This window comes from Tachypleus tridentatus, chromosome 7 (genome assembly GCF_004210375.1).
Source record: "Tachypleus tridentatus isolate NWPU-2018 chromosome 7, ASM421037v1, whole genome shotgun sequence".
Classification (NCBI taxonomy): Eukaryota; Metazoa; Arthropoda; class Merostomata; order Xiphosura; family Limulidae; genus Tachypleus; species Tachypleus tridentatus.
In genome coordinates, this window is record NC_134831.1 from 133,607,588 (window position 1) to 133,632,831 (window position 25,244).

At 32.3% G+C, this 25,244-nt stretch overlaps 1 protein-coding gene across 1 annotated transcript in view; it reads right to left on the reverse strand.

Moving 5' to 3' along the window:
• Positions 1–1,775: 1,775 nt before the first annotated feature.
• LOC143256640 (uncharacterized) overlaps positions 1,776–25,244 on the reverse strand; it is an 89,548-nt gene continuing 66,079 nt past the window's right edge. Inside the window, exons 8-17 of the mRNA XM_076514115.1 lie at positions 24,996–25,163; positions 23,705–23,966; positions 16,229–16,492; positions 15,870–16,034; positions 15,430–15,625; positions 11,882–11,955; positions 11,145–11,269; positions 10,074–10,260; positions 9,264–9,353; positions 1,776–7,296 (exon numbers count right to left, since the gene is read on the reverse strand). Of these exons, the coding sequence (XP_076370230.1) occupies positions 4,634–7,296; positions 9,264–9,353; positions 10,074–10,260; positions 11,145–11,269; positions 11,882–11,955; positions 15,430–15,625; positions 15,870–16,034; positions 16,229–16,492; positions 23,705–23,966; positions 24,996–25,163 (4,194 nt within the window). The 3' untranslated portion in view covers positions 1,776–4,633. The remainder of the gene's footprint in view (positions 7,297–9,263; positions 9,354–10,073; positions 10,261–11,144; positions 11,270–11,881; positions 11,956–15,429; positions 15,626–15,869; positions 16,035–16,228; positions 16,493–23,704; positions 23,967–24,995; positions 25,164–25,244) is intronic.

The window sequence follows — 25,244 nt, forward strand, 5'->3', positions numbered from 1 at the left end:
TACCTATTGTATTCAATATTTGACTTTTTTTAAATAATTCTCAATTTCTATTTTTCTGATTTTCCATAATGTATTTCTGAAGTCCAGTCTTCTTTTTTTTTATGTCCCTTTAATACCTCCATAAAATGTTATTTTTCAGTCATCTAATTTTATCATGTCATGTTACTTTTGTTTTCCTTTTATATTTGTTCACCCATTCACAAAAATCCTTTATTAATATACTTTTTCTTATCTTCTTCCAGATCTAATAACCTTTTTATTATATAATTTAATTCTCTTACAGGCTACACATAATTCATCTTATCTTCTTTTATTAGTGTCTTTCCAAATTTATTTAATTATCTTTTTACTTGTTTCTTTTTCTCCTTACATTCTATATCAAACCAATGTTAGCCTTTCCCTCTCTTGTCATCCATTACCTTAGCTGCTTACTTCCATATTTTATTTAAAATTTCTAATTCTTCCCTTTCATATTTTTATTCTTTCTACAAAATATTTTATTCTTCTGTCATGAGTACATCATTTATTAGTGAAGATCTTCTCATTACTGTGTATTTATTAGTGAAGATCTTCTCATTACTGTGTATTTAAAATTTTTCTCATTACATTCTGCCATTAAAAATTCTCAATCCATATCTTTACAAAACTATCAATCATGTTTTCTTTCCATTCAAACTAATCTTCTTTAGGTTTCTTTATTAAACTACTTGATGTGTAGTGAGAAATGGTTTCTAAAAATATTCTAACGAAAACAATAATTTAATAAGGAAAATGCCTGTATTTTCTACTATTTTAGCTTATCAAAGGTTTTAATGAATTTGTAGATAGCAGAATAAAAATCCTACTTTTGGTGAATGACTAAAGAATTAATAAAAGCAGCTCAGAATGTGGTGACAAGATGTTAGGTGGGGAAAGGAAACTATAGAAGACAGCTCAGAATGTGGTGACAAGATGTTAGATGGGGAAAGGAAACTATAGAAGACAGCTCAGAATGTGGTGACAAGATGTTAGATGGGGAAAGGAAACTATAGAAGACAGCTCAGAATGTGGTGACAAGATGTTAGATGGGGAAAGGAAACTATAGAAGACAGCTCAGAATGTGGTGACAAGATGTTAGATGGGGAAAGGAAACTATAGAAGACAGCTCAGAATGTGGTGACAAGATGTTAAATGGGGAAAGGAAACTATAGAAGACAGCTCAAAATGTGGTGACAAGATGTTAGATTGGGAAAGGAAACTATAGAAGACAGCTCAGAATGTGGTGACAAGATGTTAGATGGGGAAAGGAAACTATAGAAGACAGCTCAGAATGTGGTGACAAGATGTTAGATGGGGAAAGGAAACTATAGAAGACAGCTCAGAATGTGGTGACAAGATGTTAGATGGGGAAAGGAAACTATAGAAGACAGCTCAGAATGTGGTGACAAGATGTTAGATGGGGAAAGGAAACTATAGAAGACAGCTCAGAATGTGGTGACAAGATGTTAAATGGGGAAAGGAAACTATAGAAGACAGCTCAAAATGTGGTGACAAGATGTTAGATTGGGAAAGGAAACTATAGAAGACAGCTCAGAATGTGGTGACAAGATGTTAGATGGGGAAAGGAAACTATAGAAGACAGCAAAAAATTTATATTAACCAACTTATTTTGTTTCTGTTAGGGAAGATTCTGATATCACTATTTACTGTTTAAGAAAAGAACTAATTATGAAAGGTGATTCGTGGACATTTGTAGCCAGATAACATAATTCAACAAGTTGTTTAGAATACAAATATAGAGAGGTATGGGTATGATAGCTTCCACTTTTATTAACATCTTTACAATCTAAAAGTAATACAACATAAAGCCTTAATAAATCCACTAGAAATGGATCTACTGTATATCTTGATAAGTATCAGTGATAAGTTGGGTTGATGGCCTCAACCATGAGAAATATACTTTTACATGATATATAATTTTATCATTACATGAAAGCATCATAAACACGTAACTAAACATTTGACTGGAACTTACTTTAAGAATAAAGGCAATGTATAATATACACAGTTTACAAGCCTATAACTACAAGTCTATATAACATAACTGGTATCTTACAAATATAACAATTATATAAGCAGTGAATAATACATAACATTATGTGAGAACACTTCCAAAGAAAAATGTTGCATGATGAGAAATGCCATTTTGAGGCCCAATTCTATTACTAATAATATTGGTGTGTAGAGGTTACATCATTAGATTAATTCATTTGTAGATGAGGTTCCAGAAGTGTAGCTTAATACTGTCAAAAATTAACTAATAGTATTCAATATTCCTCATCTTGTATTACAGTCATGTTGAAAGTTTTGTTCAAACTAGAAATGGAGATGACTATAATTTAGCCATTTTGCAAATGTTTAGTGTGTCAAACAGATCAACTCGAAATAATTTCTTCTAATCTTCTTTACATGAATGTGCAAAATTTAAAGAAACATTAATGTTTTCAGCAATAGAGATTAACTGATAAAATTTATTTGTGCTTAATAAATATGCTATTTCTCTTGCCTGAAAGATTACTTGCCTTGGAATTTTTATAAAACTACTTTATTGCAAGTAAACTGCTGCCTATGAAAAATAAGCAGAATCTTTAATTATTTGTGAAAAAGAAATATTTTAAGATTTCAGCATCAATGAAAAAAATATTACGGCTAAGGTGTTTAAGAGATACAGAATTAATACTATATTTTATTAAATGCATCATTCCTTATTTTTTAATATATTAGTATAGGTGGCCATATGGTATACGACTATAAAACCTGTATAAATTTTGTTCAAGTTAAAACAAACATGAACTGTGAAAAACTTTTCATCTACTTATTAAAGGGAGGGGTTAATCGGTTCCATGGGTCTGACATAGTCTTGTGGTAAGTGTGCTCAACTTACAACCTGATGGTCACAAGTTCAAATCTCCATTTCTGAACATGTTTGTCTTGTATGATTGCCCACTGGGCCAGTAACCTTGATTTACAAACTACTGGCTTAGAAAAATGTGTGTTAACCCCAAACTAACTGTAATTAAAGTAATAAAAAAAGGAAGTTCTGTGCACATAACTAATTTTTAATACATTTCAAAAGTAATGATTTTATAATTCTTGAAATTCATGAAGTAATGCAAATAAACTGATTTTTCATGGAAAAGAAATTACATAAATAATAAAAATAGTTCTGTTCAAACAAAAAACAAGTATAAGCAGCACCTGTACAATTATTGAGACCTATATATATATATATTAATAAGTCACGTTTTACAGTGTTAAAAACATAACACAAAAGTATGTTTTACATTATTAAGTTTTCAATACTGTGTAATAAAGTTTTGTCATTAAATGTGACAAATAAGATTTCAGATTCTTATGAATAGTAATGTAATACATTTTTACATATAGAACTCTTACCCATTCAATCACATTATTGTCAAAAAATAGTACAAATTATTTTGCAAATTAATTACAAAAACTACTAAATGTTACTTTGGTCTTTGGTTTAGTGAAACATTAAAAATGGACTATTTCATACTTTCCTTTAGTTATGTCATTTAGGTTTCTACTACATTTCTGTGCAAATTCTTTTCCATCACAAATCTAAGAAACCTTACCTGATGATGATTCTATCATACATTAGAATGAACATGTTAAAGAAAACTAAGTGTAGCAAATTTAAAAACAGAAAATGTTTGTTGAATCAGCTACATCAATTATCAGTAGCATATGTCTACATCTACAATCATGTTGTAATTTTAGTCATGTTTATTAAAAGAGAACTACACAAATATCATATTTAGCTTTATGTACGTAATCAAAGCTTTCTTAATCAATCACAATAATATAAACTTATCAAATGAGAAACTAATTTATCTAAACAAATTTATACATACTTTTAAATTAGATAACACTAAAATTTGTACTTTTCTTTGCAATTTCTCTCGTCACTACTGAAACTAACTTATTGAGATACCAAGAACAGCTTAACAGTGATGTTTCACTAATATCTATATAGATGTAAATATTTAGTACATTGTTTTCTACTAAAAATTAATGACATTAAGAAAAGTGTTTACCACTAATTCATGTATCTTTTCTTTATAATTGACCTTGATAGTCAAACAATGCCCAACATTGCTAAGTGCTAACATGTCATTACTGTTTATGTTCATTAAATTAAAACATACTATTCCTGCTTTCTTGAAACAAGTTTTATATTTGGAAAAAAATAAATTATCTAACTAGTCAGAAGTTCATTCTAGTAGTAGTTTATGATAGAATTCTTTGTGTATTGACGTCATTACAATTATTTTACTAATACGTTGCTCTGGTGATTAAAAAAGAAACAAAGACATAATTCAAGGGTTGCTTACTTGATAAGATGTTATGGGATAAGAATAATTGATGATGTACCAAATGATAATCTATAGTTTGCATATTGGACTACCCATGTATGTCTTTTCATTCTGTAAGAACCAGGAAACTGCAGTACTACCAAGAGTATTGTGTGAACAGTCTTGACAGGGATGACTAGCTACCTGATAATTGAGAAAACGTGCTTGATCTACAAGATTTTAATGATAGATAATTTGTGGAAGTAGTCAGGACCTTACTAGTAAAATTCAGGAGGTGGTGCTATCATGGGTGGAAACTGCTCAGTAGAACTAATGCTAGAGGAACTAGACGACGGAGGCAGTGCCGCAAACTCTGGAGGGGGAGGTACAAGTTCAGTGAGCACATCCACCTCATTCACTGCTGCTCGACCCAGGGAATCCACCTCAAGACGGATCAGTTGAAGGCTTTCATCACTACACTGAATCGGTTTTGAAGTTTCAACTTTCTTCCACCGAACTTGATTGTCTAAGAAAGTCTTTTTGTGACTATTTTCCATCTCATTAACATCAAAACGTTTTTCTTCGTATTCTACTGTTTTGATAAGTTTAATTGCTGAACTAGAATTCTGATTTTGTTCGAAAGTAGGATTAGTTCTGTCAACATAAGATTCAGAATTTTGGCTAGAAACCAATATTTTATTATGATTGACTCTATTCATAACTATCGATAAAGAACTATCATAGCTAGTATTAATTTTCTTGTTTAGGCTTTGAGAATCCACTTTTTGTACTACTTCTGTTTGGACTGAACTATCATCAAGCTTTTCCATTTTCACAGAAAGGTTTTCTTTATTTTGCCCATTTAATTTATGGCAATCCTCTGATGAGAAGCCAGTCACAATAGACTCATTTTGTATTTCAACATCTGATGATACACCACTAGAACTGTTCTCATATTTATCAATATCTTCATGTTCATAGTTCTTAGGAAATGATTTGGATGATCTTATTAAAGTGCTAAGAGGCAAAGATACATTCTGTTGGTTTGTTTGTGGTCTGTTCTCGGGTCCAGTGATTGCTATATGGAGGCCATCAACCTTCTTTGAAGGTGAGGTATCAGACTTATTAGAATTAGTTTTTTGTTCAAAAACAGATATATTTTCATTTACTGGACTCTGAGAAAATGTTATGATTATTTCTTCTTTGAGACCTGTTGGTATGTTTTCTATTTTACAGAAATCTTTAGAGTCATTTTCTGTTAAATATTCATGGTGATCAGAACAACAAGACATTGTACAAGTTGGGGAAACAGTCATGGTTTCTGTTTTGATGCCTATTAACTTTGAATTTTCTCCAAGCTCATTCTGCTTGCATCTCAATAGTGCTGTTCCTATATCTCCATCACATATTTTCCTATCATTATAACTTCTGGGTATTTGCTTAGTATCATTAGCACTAACAGTGAGTTTATGGTCACAACTAATTGTTTTGCTCTGGTATCCTTGAGCGAGTTTGAGTTTCGTTCTTGCTTCTTGGATGGCTTGCATTGCTTGCATATGAGAATTTTGAAGATGAGAAGAACTTGAACAACAATCTGTAGATTCTAGTTTGTCTCCAAGAGAGGTCTTCTGATCTTTCAAGCCTTTGGATGAAAAATTAACCTCTTCTTCACTGCTTTCATAATCAGGTTCTGGAATGAATGGTTCAGAAGATTTGCAATTTACAGCTTTCTGAATAAGACGAACTTCTACAGGGCAAATTCTTCTACTAACAGCTTGATGCTTCTGTATTTTCAGAGTCCCATTATCAGACATCAATCCACCGTTAGAGGATAAAGAATCTATTTGCTTGTGATCCATTCTAAAAGTGGAGTGAATTTCCCCAGAGTCTGCACTATTTTCCATTTCAGAGAAGGTATTACTTGATGTAGTTAACAGTTTTGATCCTGATATTTTTGGAGGTACGGAATGAGACCTGAAGCTGGAGCCTCTACTGGCTATCTGTGAGGAAGAATGCTCAAGTTTCAGAGTCTCAGTCGTAGCCTTGTAACCTATAGGCACCATTGACTCAGGAGGGACAAATATTTTGGCGCTATCTCCAGGACGAAAACTCGACATAACTGCAGATTCAGGTCTTCTTACAGTGGTAATATTAGCATATTCTCCTGATGATCGTGAAACATCAACTTTCACTACTAATCCTTGTGGACGGTCTGTCGAAGGAGGACACTTGGTTCTTGGTGGCACTGGAATTTTCTTATTCTGATGAAGAGGCAGAGTTTCTGCATAAATTTGAGAAGGAACTTCAGTTTTTTCTGCACTAGTAACTTGGTCATATAAATCTTCAATTGACTTCCAAGACTTATAGGAAGATGTATCATGTTTTTGGAATGAAGGGCCAAAACATTTTTTATAGTTGTATGGAGGATGTGCCCACGAATGTCTAAAGTTTTTGGCATCCAAAACATGGATGTCTTCCTGACTAAGACATTTAGTCTTATAATGACCAAAGCTGTTATACCTCTTCACATCAGATACAGTAGCCCTCTGATCTGGACTATCGGATACAGTAACACTTAGATCTGGAGTACTATGGAATGCTTTGTGTGCTTTCACCACATCATAAGTTTTGGAACGTGTAGCTTTTGAACGTTTCATTGCTGCTACACTAGCATAAACTTTTGGCATCTTAGTCAAAGAAAATAAATTTTTTGAAAGTGTAAAAGATTTTTCTGTATAATTCTTTTCTCTCTGGTTAGATAAAATAGACTCTAATTTTGATGAGGGAATATCTCTTGCACATGATGCAGGATAAGTTGAAGCAACCTTCTTTGAGCTTTCTGTTACAGAATTTCCTGGCTTGTTTGAAATGCTTTCAATGGAACTACTTTTTGTTGATCTTCCTTCAGAGTCATATTCACAAACTGTTCTGTCCAGTGCTTCTAGAATAGAAATATAAAATAAATTCACCTTAACAAACCTTACAATTAAGTTTATTTTATTACATCTTCAGTTTTATTAAGTTGTTAGTTAATATAACTGTTCAGCTTATGTACATGGGCTTAGGGGAGTGAAATAAGGGTTGAAATTTCAGTGTGACCTCTTTCCTTAAGTTATTATTGTGGTTTATCATAACAGCCTGGTGTAAGATTATCATAAAATGTTAAGATTACAAACACAATAAATAAAAAAATATATACAATTGAAGTAATAATACAATCTTTATGCACGAGTGATATGTTTTACAATATCATGTTTAAATACCACATTATAATCATAAATGTTAGTTTATAATTATACATACATCTCTTAAAAAAAATCTTATTGATTAATTTATAGCTAAACTTACTTCCATATATTTTAGTGTTAACTGCTATCTAGAAATGTACACTTAAACAGATTTTATTTTAATTTGTATTCACTTCTGAGTATGCACAAATTATGTTTATTTAAATCATCACAAACAGTGTATTTCTCTAATCTGTTTTAAAAACATTTTCTGAACTTCAATCTTATTTTGTTTGTTAATATTAATCCAGCCAATTTTTTTATTGAATACTTTTTAATTGACTATTCATGTATCTAAAATCAGTCTTAAATTATTTAATTATGATCCATAAAACTATGAAGTCTAAATTAAATTTGTTTGTTTTTATTGTGAAAAAACTGCTACATAATGGGCCACAGTTTATCAAAACCCAATTTTTAGGTCCTGCATGGCCAGGTGGTTAAGGCATTCAACTCGTAATCCAAGGGTCGCAGGTTTGAATCCCCATCATACCAAACATGCTCGCCCTCCCAGCCGTGGGGGCGTATAATGTGACGGTCAATCCCACTATTCGTTGGTAAAAGAGTAGCCCAAGAGTTGGCGGTGGGTGGTGATGACTAGCTGCCTTCCCTCTAGTCTTACACTGCTAAATTAGGGATGGCTAGCACAGATAGCCCTCATTTAGCTTTGTGCGAAATTCAAAACAAATCAAACCAAATTTTTAGCATTATAAGTCTTGAAACTTATCACTGAGCCACTGAGATGCTCTTAAGTTAAATGTTTAGAATTTTTTGTGGATTTCCTCAAGTATTCAGATATGTGTATGACAAATCAAATTACAGAAGCTTATATATATCTGTCCTGTTTTTACAAATAATCAGGCAGGCAGTAGCACTTCCCATATAGGGATGGCTTGGATTGTTTGTCAAAACAGTATCTTTATTATCTCTTCAAATGGTCATCAGAACTTTAGAATACCACACAGTATTTCCTTTTATAACAATATCTATGTAATGACAGAGTCACAAGTTCTGTAAATATCACAGTGAAAAGTTTGAATTTCTTGTTCTTCTTTCTACTTTCTTTTATTACATGATAACTAAGCCAAACTAATGATGTCAACCTATTTTACCAAGGTAACAGTTTCAAGTGGGGTATCTGCTTTTATGAGTATTGTTAATAACTAACAGTAATTTTTTAAAAAATCATAATCCCAGCATAAACAATGTTTTCATTACCCCTAGAAGTTATCTTTCTTATAGAAATTTAGTGTTCCTTTGAAAGCTCAAGAACAGGGTGAAACAGGAATTACCAAAGGGTAACAGATAAGCAATAAGTATTACAGTTGAAATGTCTTTGTATTTAGAACTTTGTTATAAATAGCATCTTCCTATTCTATTAAAATACTGCATTAAAAAAAAAACTTTTCAGTGAAGGAATTACTCCTATTAAACATCCCTACATTTTTAAAGTATTATCTTTACTTTAACATATAAATCTAAATAATCAAAAAGTGTTTCAGCCACTATTTCTCTTGTGTTTGTAATGCTTGAAAACAGTATAGCCTGGGTGCAAATGTCTTGTCATTATGCAGTTACTATAACAAGTAAAATGTTGCAAAACAAAAGTTAAATAACAAACCTATGTCTGTTAGTTCTGCCACAAGGGAACGTGCTCGTGCTCTACCAACAGAAAGAGTGGTTCGGGGATCACGTCTTGGTGGTGGTGGAGCTTTAAAATGTAAGAACACAAATAAATACAAAACTCTGATGTTTTCACGTGTAACATTTCTTACCTTTACCTTAATCTATCTGAATTCATTTTATTTTAAAACTACACTTTCTTTTCTTAAAAATCAGGCATGTGATACGGATCATGAATGTTTAAAGCAGTATTCCATGTAATTATTTAAAATATGTATGTAATCCAAATTTAAAAGATTTATGAGATATCAAGCTAAAATCTCTTACAAAAAGAAAAGTGAAATTGAAACCATATCTAATACACTAATTTATAACCAACACACCTAATCTTGCTGTGTCTATCTAACCTCAGTCACCTTAAGTTCATTTAAGAGCAAATTTGCTTTGGCAATTAGCTGTATGCTTGTACGAGGTAGATATTTAAGACTTTGTAAAAAAATAAAATAAATCAGGAACTGTTAACCATATTATGTGGCAACAAAACAGCATACAATTGAATAATTGTTGACTAGCCCTTTCAGACTGCAAGCTAGTTGGTAAGTGACATCTCTCAAGGTCTAAAACAACTGAGCTAAAATATTATTCTGAAGAATCCCTTATTGATAAAATATGAAGTGGCCTAAGTGTATGTTTCTTAATTAAATATTCTAAAAATTTACATACTGTTAATGTTTTTTTTTAATGCTATTGAAATAATTCACCCATACAAACACTCATTATGAAATTACAAAATCTCTACAGGATTTACCTTTTTTAAGAGAAAGTTTACGAGGTAGGGTAGCGCACTGCCGCTGCACAGTATCAGATTTATCACTAGCATTTCTGGTTAGCTGCGTCTGTACTGAGACTACTGTCATGGCAACTAAGTCTCCAGACTGACGAATTATTGCTACAACCTTTTCATGTGGAGCTTGAGACACATCCTGCCCATTGATCTGATGACAAAGTAAAATAAAACCCTTGATCAAAAACCCCAAAATATAGAAAACTAGCAATAAAAAAATCCAGTCAGTACATTATAATTTCTCATCAAATGGTTTATTTAAATGTTATTCAGCAAAAGCTTTAGCATTCTGGAGCTAAAACATACACTGAAAATTCACAAAAATATAAAAAAAATGATATTTCATCTCATAATATCTCAAGCACATCGTTTTTACTTCCTTTTTGTAAAAACTGTAATTATTCATTTCATTGTAAATAATTATGAAGACTTTTTGTACTACATGTGTCACTAACCTCCAACAGGAAATCTCCTTTCTCAAGCACCTAAAATAAATGATTGTTTCATAACTACACATTCACACAGGTTAATGGCAGACTTATGGTCATGTTACAAACTACTAAACAATGTTTAGACTAAGCTTTTTCATGAGTTAATCTGACAGTTTAAAAAACACACATGCTTTAACTAGGGTTTTTTACTAGCTAAGCTATACACATGGGGATGTGTTGGAAAATATTAGTTGTCAAATGCTAACAAAAGGTAAATGTTTAACACACCTGATAAGAACAACTCATGTTGTATTAAACATTGTTCTCATATTAGTAAGAAGTGAGATGATTCTGATGTAAGGTGATTCTGATTAGATGGTTGTGTATGTACAAAAATATTTGTTTACATATGATAAAGTATCCACAAAGGACCAACAATGGTGCAACAAATATCATCTGGTCAGAAAGATGCTAATACATGAAAGACAAGACAGGATAAGATATTGTATACACAGGTAACCTTTCCCATAACCTTTAACATCATTTGACATCCAGTGCAGGTTTACTAGACACCAATCACTAAATAAAGATGAGTATCACTAACCTCCAATAGGAAATCTCCTTTCTTTAATCCAGCTAAATCAGCAATTCCACCTCTGTCTACATCATCAAGGTATTGCAAGCTTGGCCAGTTATCTGTTACTTGCCTTTCCATCAGTGGGCTTGTGGCTGAAGAAAATATTTCATGTAACTTATTTTAAACTTGCACTTTAAGGCATGCTTATTACTCAATCACATTAATTATACCATTCTTAAGACCTTTATTAGAAAAACCATGAAGCTAGATTTCATTATCTGCAGTTTAGTAATATAACTACATTCAATTTATACCACATATTAAAATATGTTGTTCAAATCAAATACAATATTAATAATGTGATACTAAAAACTATATATTATTGACATCACATAAAACTGCACATAGCTGCAACAGAAATAGTTGGATTAATATTGAACATTATGTTGGAGAAATGGATTTCTTTAATAGAAGGCTATATCTTAATGGAAATTGGAGCAACATAATTATACATCCCTATTAGTTCTAAACATATGGTATAATTAAATTAAATCTGGAAGCACTGTAATCTGGGTCAATTTTTTCTCTGAGGAAAATTTCTCTACATCCAAAACAACAACTCAGAGGTCATATAATTCATTTACTTTCCTAGTATTGTATTATACTAGTCTACGCAAAGTGGATTTCTAGATTAAAATGAAAGAAATAAGAAATCATCTAAAACTCATACAATTATAGCTAGCAGACTAGTAAGTCAAACTTACACTGAGCTCCTCTGAGAACAAAACCAAAACCTTTCTTTCCTTTGTGGAGAATCACAGTTCGTGCATCTCCATACCTAGTAGATTAAAAAGAAAAATTCAAAATGTCTGCTTCATTTATTACTAGCTGTATTTTTACTTGTTGTCATATGTACATGTCCTAGATAATAAAGCAATTATAAAAAGAATTTGCTGGACAAGTGGCAAAAGTTTGAAGTATGACTAAGTTGTTTTTGTGTTATTTGATATATTCATTATATTAGGTTGTCTACAAATAAATGTTGGATTTCTCATGATGAGACTTAGAAGCTGAATATTGAGTAACTTATTGTTGGTTGGTTGGTTTAATCCAATGTTTCTTGCTTATAAGGAGATTTCATTGTCTGCTGTTTCAACTCTTAGAGTAATTTTCACAATCCCCAAGGCACCATGGACAAGAAGGACTTTCATCTGATTTTCCTCTATGACTTCAAACTTGGATGAAAAGCTACCAAACTATACAGAACATCAACCAGGTATTTGGCTGTGAATCTGTTATTGAATGTACAGTTCAGTTTTGGTTTCAAAGGTTTTGACATGGAGAGGAAACTCTTGAAGACCACAAAGGTTGTGAAAGGAAGCCATCCTTAAAGGAAAATACATTAAGAGAAGCAGTTAAGGCAGACCCTCTCGCATAACAGCATGTGAGCTTGCAGAAAATCTAGGCACAAGTAAATCAAGTATTGCCAGCCACCCGAGTGCAATTGGAAAGACGAAAAAGCAGGATATATGGGTTCTGCATGAGCTGACTGAAGATCAACAAAATAAGCATTATGAGACCTGTTAAGGATGATATTCCAAATATTGAACAAATTTGTAATAAAGATTCTGCCTCATCCACATTATTCCTCAGACCTTTCCCCTACAGATTTTCATTTTTTCAAGCACTTTGACAACTTTTTGAACAGTAAACGTTTTCAAAACCAGGCAGCTGCAGAAAAAGCTTTCAGGGAAATCACTGACCATAGAAACTGATTTCTACAGCAGATGTATAAACAGCATCGTTACACATTGGCAAAACTGTGTTGAAGCAGATGGTGCCTACTTTGATTAAAGCATGTTTATCAGCACTGGTTTATACTTTTCCAAATTTCACAATTAAAAAAACAACATTTATTTCTGGACAACCTAATACATTTTCAAATGTGGCATCTTATATTTAACTAATTTAGCATTTATTGACTGAGATATTATATCTAAGAAAGTGAATAGAAGTTATCTTAAAATATTAGAAATTGTTTTCATCATTCATATCATAGTTATTTTCTTCAGGATTAGCTGAGATATAACTGCTTATAATTTAAACCCTTATATCTGTAAATTATTGAACAATAAAAAGATCAATTGAAGTATTAATACATTTAATCCATGAGTTTTCCTCATATTATTTGTCTCTTTAACCTTTTGTGAAGTTATTATATATTTATCAACTTTTCTTTGTTGAAACAAATAATCTAATTCAGGTTTTTAAACAGTAACAAATAATGATTTATTTTATTTATTAAAATATATATATATTTAATTGCGATTGCAGGACAGAAAAATTTTCAAGTGATGAAAATGAGACAGATGTGAAAATACTTATAATACCATTTTTTGGGTGTTACACAATAACATTTTCCAGTATTTAATAGCCTTACAAGTTTAAATGATAAAGTTTTTATATAAGATGTATTTTACAACATTAACACAGTATCTCTCCCTCAACCAGAGGTGAAGTAATGTGGGGTGGCAGGGAAAGGAACAAGAAATTTGTGTAATTTTTTCTTGGAGGTGTTGGATACACCATTAAAAAATCCATAACCTGCTGTATCCTGACTGCAATTCACATGATGTTAACATAATTTGGTCAAGAAACACAAACAGTCACAGACACAAAAAGTTTCAGAATTGGTGCACCATTTTACCAGAATCAGTCACTCACACAAATTTATTATCTTTTTTTTTATTGTCAAATCAAATTATGTGATCATTTATGATTGTCTGTTTGAGGTTGGAGACCTTGTTCTTGATCTGTTGAGCTGGCAGGGGGTACTTTACTACAAATTTGATAGCAACAAACCTATTTTTGAGTACTACCATAGTATCATTGGACTTGATAAGATGGATTTAACCAAAAGTGATTGCATCTGTAGCAGTTACACATATTACAAGCTGATAACCTTGAAACCTTGCACATGCAGGTAATCAAGGGAAAGGTGGTAAACAATGATAACACATGGAAGAATTACAAAGTTCCACTCACAGTCAGCAAGACCTGCTGTAGCTCTGATAGGCTCTGGTTTTATTGGTTGAACATCAGATGCAATGATGGGTTAAGAAGAAGAAGTTACATATATATTTGACCCATTGACTACACAACAAAATGTACTATCATCAACTATGGAATTGCTGTTGATGATGTAGCCAGTCAGAAATTTTACCAATTTGTTTCCGATTTCAAAACTGTAAATTTTAATTATCATGTGTTATGTAAGTTTCATTCAAATCAGACAAATCTTGGATTTTCTACAACTATTTCCTGCCATTGAGGCGCCTCTTGATGAGGGAGAAATTCTGTGTTAAATAAGGTAACAATGTTGGAGTTAAAATGAGACATCCTTAATGTATTGGTAGTTCATTGTTGAATATAAGACTGATTAGTTGAAGAGTTAATATTTAGTTTATTTAGGAATTTAACATTTAATTATCATTTAGTTTTCATAACAAGAATGTTAAAGTTAATTATTTTAAAAAGTGATAGTTATGACAAGCTTCCTTATGTAACACAATATGAGTTGTATGTTGTATATGCAGTTTGATTGTTGTACTAAGCATATGTAATATTGTTGATGTCATTATCTTACTCAAAGCTTCTAGGTTTTTCTCAGTATATGAATAATTTTAGATTTTTCTGTCGTGTTATAAATGCATGCAGATAGAGAATGTAAAGAGAAGTTAAAGTAAGTCAGAAAAAAAAGTGAAAATAGGATGTGTGATTGCCAGTTTACTCATTGCATCAATCTCTAAAGTGAATTTATCACTGATTATATTGTGATAACAGATAAGAAGAGAAATCATTTGTTCTGTCAAAGCTTGTTCTAAAGCAATTCAACTCACCTGTGTGGATTTTGATGATAGGAAGACAATTGTTTAAAGCTCTAGATACATCAGTGATAACTAATAGCATAAGGAATTCTTGTACATACATTTCACTTGTGAATATATTATTTTAAAACAAGTTACTTGTGTGCTGTCCATTCATCACTGAAATTTATCACCAACACATACTGTGAAAAAATCTGGCTCTATAAAATCCTGACATTCATGTAGTAGAGCACTAATCCTACAGTTAAGAATCTTGGGTTAAGCTTATAGAAATGATCCTGAAGTCAATGTATTAAGTGCAGTCGAGAAGACAATTTTTATTTTTTCTGACCCCTCTTTTCTCTATGTAATTTAAACACCAATAAACAAACTTTTAACATTTGCCAGGTCATTTAGTTTTAAAATAAACGTATTTAGTATCTTACACTTTCCACCTTCTTGGAATGGTATTATTCTTTCGTGTATTCATTTCTCTACGTCCTTCAACTCGAGGTTGGCCAATTGGTGGCAGGTCTTCAATTTGTCTTAGCTTTATTTCCTGCACACATGAAGATGGAAATAAACCTTCTACTCCATTTCTTAGCCTGCCTTCAAGAAGTCCACAGTCAGAGACACCAACAACTAAAGAAAATTAGTATTTCACATAATCAATCTGGAATTAGAAATTGTAACAGAAAAATGAATTGAAAGCCAATAATGACAAAATACATATTAATACAAAGTTAAATTAAAAACAAAAATTGGAATGTTGAAAGCCACACCTGTAATGAATTAATTATTTTGTACCTATTTTCAAATTATAATAAACCAATATAGATGTGCACATTATAACAAAAATGTAATTATGGGAATTTCACAAGCTTACTATCCAGTATATCTCCTCGTGTCAACTGAAGGTGAGAAGGACTACAAGGGTAGTAATCTTCCATACACACACAGGTAGTGCCAGGAGGAAAGAGTTCAGTAATTGATTCACTTGCTCCACTGTTACTTGTGCAAACACCTGAAGAATCACTAGTGATACTTCTTTCTGAAGATAAACAAAAACTTGTAAGAATTTGAAGAAAATACCAAGTGATAGATAGTGGGGAGTGTTAACATGTTTGTAAGATGTTCAGTTAATTGTTTGATTTGTAGCCATGAATTTCATGAAGAGTAAAATTATTCTAGTGCAATTTATAAACAAGAGAACTTCAATGATAAATTACATTTTCAGCATCATACCTGTTATTACACTAGCTGATGTTGTATCTTCACTATCTTCACCACTTGGTTGTGTGCAGGTGGAAGAAGAACCAGTCGATGCCTCGGAAATTGTTGAAACAGAGGAGAAAGGGGGCAAAGACCGGTAGGAAGGGCAAGGAGAGGGTGGTTTGCCACCAAGAACTAGTTCAAAGTGTGGGTCACTGTCAGTGCGATTCAAAACTGTTACCATGGCAACACTGGCTCGCCTCCGAAGATTATACTGTGGAGTCTCTCGGTATGGAACTGCAGTGGGAAATATGAAAGACAGTAGGTCATGAAACATTGCCATGCTAAACATAATTCCATCACAAATTATGAAGACAGTATTACACCAAAGCTCAAAGGCATTATTAAACAGTCATGTACTACCCAGCTTTATTACGGACAGCATAAATCTGGTTATCATTCTATGTTAATTAAGAATGACAATATAGTAATATTTCCGTTAGATAAATCTGAACAGGCATTTCTAAGTATTATAATAAATAGTTTCAAATGACAGTATGATAAACATTCTTGTCAATTAAGAACGTGAAAGAACTCTTAAACCAAACCTGAATGTTAAAAATGTGCAATGACTACTGGAGCACACTAATAAGTTGGAAAATAATAAGCATCTTAACCTAAAGTCATATTAATAAAGTAAGTTTTGGTAGAAAAGTGAGGCCAAAATAACTTTGATGTTAAACACAGAAATGGTGATTAGTACAACAGAGCACAGATAAAACCATTCTCACTGAATGGCTGAGATTGTTATCTGATTCCACAACGTACTTTGTCCATTATACATTGCATGTCCACAACAGGTTCGGCATAAACCAGTGGAACGACAAATAGACAGCTTTTAATAATCAGATGAGACTATAGCTTACAAAACTCCTAGTATAAAAGCTGTTATCAAACCAAGCTAGTTAGGCAGCCTTAAACATTAGAGATTCTACATCAAAATAATTCAGAATTTACAAAGCCTTTGGCTACCACAGTCGAACAAGTTTCAGTTCTTCTGTAAATAATCTGTCTATGGTTTAAAGTTTATAGTAAAACTGGCAAAGCATAAGATACTAAAAACTTTGGTTCAATTAACAAAGTGGTTAAAAGTCTTTATTTCAGGTTGTTGTTGTTTTACACAAAACCATAGAGCTATCATTGCCCAACAAATGGTTGTTAGGTTAGTCTTTTTTGTAGTTATTATTGCTAGTGACACTGTTCAATGTGAAAGGGTTACCACAGATAAAACACGTTGAAACTGATGATGGCATAAAAGTAATATGTGGGCATTTGTGATTTATGTGACACACTGCTCATACATTGGTAGGTTATTCCTTTACAAGTTGAACTAATGAGTAACGAAATTGTGACCAATCCTATGACTTGCAAGGACAACTTTCCAACTCCAATTACTGAAAAAACTAGATGGCCAGTCACATATATTTTGATTCATACATTAAAGTTTGTTGCTCATCCTATCTTGACTACTGACGAGCATGAAGCTATAAGCTAGATGACACGTTTGAAAGGCATGACGTTGCCAGTGGAGGCCAAGGTTGTTGTGATAGCAAGTTCTTTTCCTTTGGTTGTGACACATACAGGAATACAGAGAAATTGGATAGAGATAGGTAAAAGTAAGAAATTGGTTATTCATTTCTCAATATCAAAGATAACTAGATAAAAACCAACATTAAACAATACAAGGTCCTTTGAAGAGTTCAATACTGATTGTACAATTAATATACTGTTTAAGTTCTGCATGATCCATTGCAAGAGAGATTGCAAACAACTAACTCATCATTGAATAAACCACCTGTAAAAAAGATCTTGTAAGGAACTACAGAGTGAAAGCAAACCATAGAAGAGCCCACAAAATCATCTGATTTTCAGCTATATATAAAAAAAAACAGAAATTAAAGGATGACTTGAAATGTATTATTAAAGGCAAGTCAGTATTTCTATTTGAAAGTACCAACTTCTTCAAGGACTCAAAGAAAAATTTCAGTGGGGTTCATTAACAAACCACAGGTGAAATGAGCTGATTATGAGATTCAGCAATATCATTCAATGTCACACCAAACTTTATTAACTTTACTTGGATATGGAGTTCAAAATAGTAATAGCAGACTACCTGTCTGCAAAAGACAAAACCCACTAAGGGATTAAGACAAAAGTATTAGGCAAAACGTTATGGTATGATTGAAGCTTTACAGCATACTGCAAAGAGAATTGCAAATGTACCTCAAATGAAATCGAGGTTTATGGAACTCTGTGTAAAATTGAATTAGAAACATATGGAACACTGTGTACATACTCTGAAATGGAGAAGTGAAGAAAGCCCTGATGATGCATGGTGTTCAACATCTTCAATGTAGGGGCTCTCTTGACTATTGTGCAGACCACAGTCTATTTTAGATTAAATAAGGGTATGATAATCTACTAGCATAGGACACATATCTGCTGATCAAGACATGATAGAGAAAGTGAATGTGAAGAATGTTCAGTTGCTCTTGTACACTTGACTTTAAGCTAGTTTATGTGTGGAATAAAGATAAGCTTATTGTCCTGAGAAGTTTCTTCTTAACTACTGCAGGAATTTTTAGATCTCCTCAATGTAGCTTAGGGCATAATTGCAATATCTGTTCACAGCAGGAATTCATATAAATGGTTTTAGTTGACAAAAATTTGAAACTATTTGTAGTGGTTCTCTTACAATTAATTAAGGGCAGTTTGGAACTGCTGCTCAATGAATCTCATAGTCACTGACTGACAGGAAAATGTAGTTAAACAACTGCAGAAGGAAGCTTTTCAGTGAGGACACTGAAGTTAATGCTATAATATGTGACACTCATAATACAACCTTCAGGCACTCCAAACATTTGTACAAAAAACCAGAAACTGTTGACCATGAATGACCTCTCTACCAAAAACATTATGGATCAAAATGAGCAAATGACCATGTAACCCATAGCAGTGTAGGTCCTGTAACATTTTGAACCTCCATGTAGTTTTACAAGCCTTTTGAAGATAAAAGAAAAGTTCAAAACAAGATGCTTTCTCTTGGGAAAGACTTCCACAATTGACAATTCTAGTCAAATCAAGTAGCCATGGTAGATTACTGTCTGTAGAAGCTACACTGTGATAAAACAAATTCTGTGTGGTTCAAGGAACCTAAGAAGTCAAACAATAACCATTCTCTCCAGAATTTTAAAGACAGCTAGCTAAAACGACAAGTATTAATTAGAAGGAATCTTGAACCTCTTACCACATTTGGAGAAAGAGAGAGAGAAATGGTGCAGCATTTTGTAATTAATCTCATCCTATCTGACTGATGTTTTGCCAGACTGATATAAAGCAGGTTTAATTTATATCACATTTAATGGTTGACTATAATCATAAAAACAATCTTGCTAAATATGGAGTTCATTCAGCTCATGCATTGATAATTTAGAAGACAGAGGAACTACCATTTAAACATACACTGAGGGTGTTGACACAACACAATAAATGAATTATTTCTTAACCACTTGGTTCCAAAATTGAAAGGATGGATACTTCCTAATCACCTTTTGAGCCTTGTTCCAATCAATCTTGAAACCGTTGGTAGAAGAAATGTTGGAAGTGAATTTAATTAAGACTTTCTGGCTTTAACACTTAATCTGCTGGTCACATATATTGGCTTCTAAAAAGCTGTATAGTTGTAAAAGTGGAATATCTGATGACGATATTCCAGCATTATTTCTGAGCCCTTCTTGCTCTTGGTAGTCAAGTATCTGCTACAGAAGAGGATACCATGGAAAATGTGTTGAAATTTAGGGACAGTAAAGAAAACTGCCAGGATGACATGATCGGTTATTATCTTCACACAACCATTAACTATATATATTCCAGTACTGAAGACAGAAAGGTTGTGATCCAAAAGCAAACACTCCAAGAACTGATCATTCACATCAATATCTACACCAACTGTGAGTGGTTTGTGTCCATCTAATTCTCTAAAAATGGTGCAGTGAAGAGAGATGGTACCTAATCAATAAGATCTTCAAAGCTATTTTGATTGACTTCCTCTCTTGGAGGTTGGTAAAACAGCATAGTGTCATGAGACAACCAATAGAGATATGGATAGTGATGGCCTCCATATATGTACTGAGTGGTACCTCCAGAGAGGTAACGTGCTTATTCTTTCTGTGTAATGAAAATTGCCAAATGGTTATAGTATCACCAGTTTTAAGAAATATCTATTGTAAAGAGATATACACAGAATAGTAAGAAAATATCACTACAATATTTTCTAAATTAGCTAAAAAATCTCAACACTTTCATGTACTGCTGTGGCTATTTTCAACTAGGGTGTTCAGGGTATCTCGGTGGGGAGCACCCTTGCTTGGATTTATGACTACTACCTTTTACTCCCATGGTATATTCCCATCAAAATAAAAGGATGTATATGAACTAAGGCAAAACAAGGTCATTTTCTTACTCACTGGGGCCAATATAGCTTGTCTTAATTGATTATATATATATATATAACAAAATTTTTACTTTTTTTTTGTTCCTGGGCAGAAAGTGTTATTTCCCAATTGCTTATGCCTAAAGTAAATGGAAAAGACCTATTTTTCTCTTCAAACTTTGCTTTTGTGACCTGGAAGTGTATAATGAAAACATGATGGGAGACTGTTTTTGGGGGTGAAATGTTAAAGTGATTTACATTACAGTTGCAAATCTCAGAAAACTACTCACTTCTAAACATTTTTGTATAACCTTAATATAAATACATGTAAATATTGATTTGTATGTTGTTTTATTCAAACCTTATGTAAATGAAAATGTGCAAATTTGCCTGTTTTTACATAGAAAATAGATAAATTTCTAAATTTCATTATCCAGGTCACAAAAGCAAAATTTGAAGGAAATAATGGCCATTTTCTTTACTTTTACAACATAAGCAATTAAGAAATAGTACATATTATCCAGAAACAAAGTTTGTGTTACATAGTCTTATTGGTGCTACTTGTAGGGATAGAGATGAGGGTTGATATACATTTATCCACGTGCTTATTCACAAAGGATAAAAGAGCTTTCTCATTATTTGAAAGTGACTGTTTGGGAAGAGAGAGATCTGTTTACATATCCAATGTAGCAGTAGAATGAGGTGCAGCTGCATAACTCCGTTTCTGAGAGGTTGTCACCATCCTCTGTACCTCATGACAAGAAATGATGTTAAGAATTTTTCTTTTCTGTAACTCTTGCTCTTTATCTCTTTTAAGACTCATAATCTAAAGCACAGGTACCCAAAATGGTAGTCCATGAGCCACCTTTAAGTAGTCCAAGGAGAGGTTTCATAATTACAGAAAGGAAAATTTTCTAGATCACAGACCAGACCCAATATTTGAAATCTTAAAAATTTAGTCATATATCTAGTAAATTCACATAATGGTTGATACTCTTTAACTGGAGATACCAGCAAGGAATCTTTGACTTGAAGTTGTGGAAAAAGTCCTTCTCCATTATAAGGGAGACCTTAATGGGAATTCCCCCAGTAACCTTCAATCTCAAAAGGATTTCCCTAGTATAAGGTCATGATGCTTTGGCTGTGAGGTCACCATGTTTTACATTCCTTACTGATTTTGAAGATCCAACAAGCCCTTCAAAGGGTTTTTGCTTACAGATGGGAATACTTTTAAAAGAGAAGTTTCTACAACCCATATAAAATCAGAAAACAAGGTAAAGGAACTGGAGAACATGGTGACATAGTAAAAGTCATCTGTTCCTTGTCACTTCATAGAATCAATCTGAGAAGCTTTAGAGATTTTTTTATTCATAGGGGAAAATATAAATTAAATGGCTACTGATTCCACCCACTGTGGAGTCTTACAAGTTGACATCCCACATGTCATAACTCAAACACCAATATCAGATGTCTGTAACACTCACTGAAAATGTCCATTAATGGTGATTAGTTGGTCCTTGACACACGTGATTAACCAATTTACCTTCAGGGAGCCACCAGGATCTCCATTATACAGTACTGAAATGCCAAAGTGATGTGTGTAGTGATCTATGCACCACTGAACCACCAGAATCCTCTCCTCCCTTCATAGGTCACCATGCATAACAAATATATGAGTGGATGTGTGGATCCCAGAGAAGGTAAACTGTGCATACAGAACCTTGTTTAGAAGATTTCCTCACCACAATCAAAGGGAGAACATTAAAGAATTGTTCATCATAAACTATAAATAACTGAGCTAATTAAAATAATGATTTTTCTTTTAAGTAAAAGTAATAAACTATAATTACAGGGACAAAGACCTCAGTCCCATGCAGTGTCATCCTGTCTGACTATAATATTGATGATAGTTAAATCAACAGGTTGCAAGTTGTCATCATTCATAAGAAAACATTGAAGACAACTCAACTAAAGAACACAGGAAAAGGAATACAAGTTATAAAAAACAGTAATTAACACAAAATGAAAGAATTATACCTCACAACTTTGGATGGAAGTAGGCCACCTGCTTAAATCAAAAGTAAAATCAACATGATAATAACTATAGCTAACATAATAAAAAATAAATATTAAACATTTTAAGCAAACATTGTCAATGGTATAAACAATATATAAAGAATATACTATAACTTACTTACCTGTCGGTCTGTGAGCATAGAAACCTGAGTTTGCTAAGATTCATTTACAACATGTTTTACGTAAACAACAAAATAAAATTAAATTATTTTCAGAGAAAAATTAATAGCAATCACTGAAAATAAAAAAACTAATTACTGGATGTACAAGTTTGAGGAAAAGAAATTAATCCTTTAATTCTATCACAAAAAAGCCTTATTTTAAAACATTTGTAAAGTAGATCTATGTTCTAATGCTCATTTGAAGAGTTAACTCTGAATGAAAGTCATTTTCAATGGAATGTTTCAATAAAAAATATGTAAAGAAACACAAAAACTCTAACTAATAAACTTGCACTGAGTTCTTAATGATAAACGTAATTTTTTATTCTTGTACAGATTTGTTACTCTGCCTTCCAGCAATCCATTTTAGTAAATAAACTTGTAATAAATACAACTCCTTCAGAATTTTAAAACTGTTTTTTTTTTTTTTACAATTGATAAAGATACACCAAAATGAACAAAAACTGCACCATAACCCAAAAATTGACTGCTTTGTTATCATATTACATAACATTATGCATATTATACAAATCTGATTGATTAACATTTTCAGAAACATAATTCAATTAATAAATAAGAAAGTAAACATAATGCAAATTAAGCAGTTAAAGATGCACTAAGTATCAGTCATACCTTTGAATGTATCATTTTAGAGCAAGCTTTCATTATACTATAAAAACACTACTCGAGCATTTGATTTTCTGAAAAATACGAGTAAGTATCTAAAAAAAGTTCATTATATGTACATATTTATAAGTGAGATTATTGTGTAACACTTACCTACATCTTCAGCCCTATGGTTTTGTATTACTTCAGCCATGTGATGGTTTCCAGCTATTACTGCCACCTGGTAGGCACTCTGGTTAGCATAGTTTAGTGCATTCTTATTGGCACCTCGAAAAAGCAAAACCCTGGCACAACTTTCTTGGTCATTCACTGCACACACGTGAAGAGGAGTGTTACCACTAGCATTACGAGAGTTTATATCTGCTCCATAAAACAAAAGATGTTCTAAATGCTGAACTAAACCATGTTTGCAAGCCTGAAAAGTAAAATAATGCAGTTTGCTTTATAAAAATGTCTTACTGCTTGTAAAAAACAAGCAAAACCCAATTCAATATAAAAACAATACCATTTACTAGAAAACTCCATAAGTAGACAATATGAATTTGAATCTAGATTTTAGTTTTAAAAATGTGTAAAACGAGTATTTTTAGGGTTATGAAAAATGTTTGGATAAAAGCATGTAAAATAACCTAGAGAACAACAAAATATACTTCATACTCCCTCTGACCATTGACATCAGCTTCTCTGTGAATAGTAAACAGACATGAGCACAAAGCAACTTTCATTAAATGGTCATAGGAGTAAATATATAGCCAACAAACAGACCTGCTCAGGAATATATTCCATTTATAAGATCCACATAAGGTCACTTGTCACCCATGACATCTAATTAGTCCTGTAACAGAATTTCCACTATTGTCTTTTCCACTTATAATAAACATGGCAGACAGTTAATAAGTTATTGATTAAATTTTGTATGCATACCAGGAATATTTTAGGGAAAGACACACTTGGGCCAGTTTTCTTGATCAAATATAAGTCAATGTTAATATAATTTGTCCAGAACTAGCATCGAAAAAAGAAAAATCTGTAATGAAATTTAAAAAAAAAGACATTACCTGATGCAGCTGAATGACAATATATTCAGTTCCTGAGCTGTGGAAGGAGTATAGCTAGCATACCTATTCCACGTTTATGTATAAAACATATGTTTATAAAATCTATTTATATTTTTAAATGTGATAATTTACTTGTGGAATAAATACTTATAAATAACATTAATTAAGATAGATTATAAGACTTAAGTATTCTCTATATTATATATAAGTACATATATTAAATATATAATAATACTTCTAAAAAATTAAAGGATATTCACAATGGTTAAGTGATTCATCAAAACAAAGAAATGTTATGATTTTTAATCTTTCATGTTAAACAAAACAGAACAATTTATAATCTCTGAATATTAATTAATGGAGTTCTAATTCATACAGATACAGACCTGATGAACTTCTTGCCATCCTTGATGATCAGCCATTCCAAAGATGGCATGATCATGTAACAAACATTCCGTTAGTTTTGGATCACGGCCATAAGAGACACTGTAGTAGAGTGGTGTTAAACCTCTGTTATCTTTGTAGTTTGGTGATGCTCTCAGGTCAAGCAGACTCTACAATTATGGAATATTATATTTATTCAGTTTCAATATCTTGAACTAGATCTTAATTTTTAGAACATAAATTCTCAATTA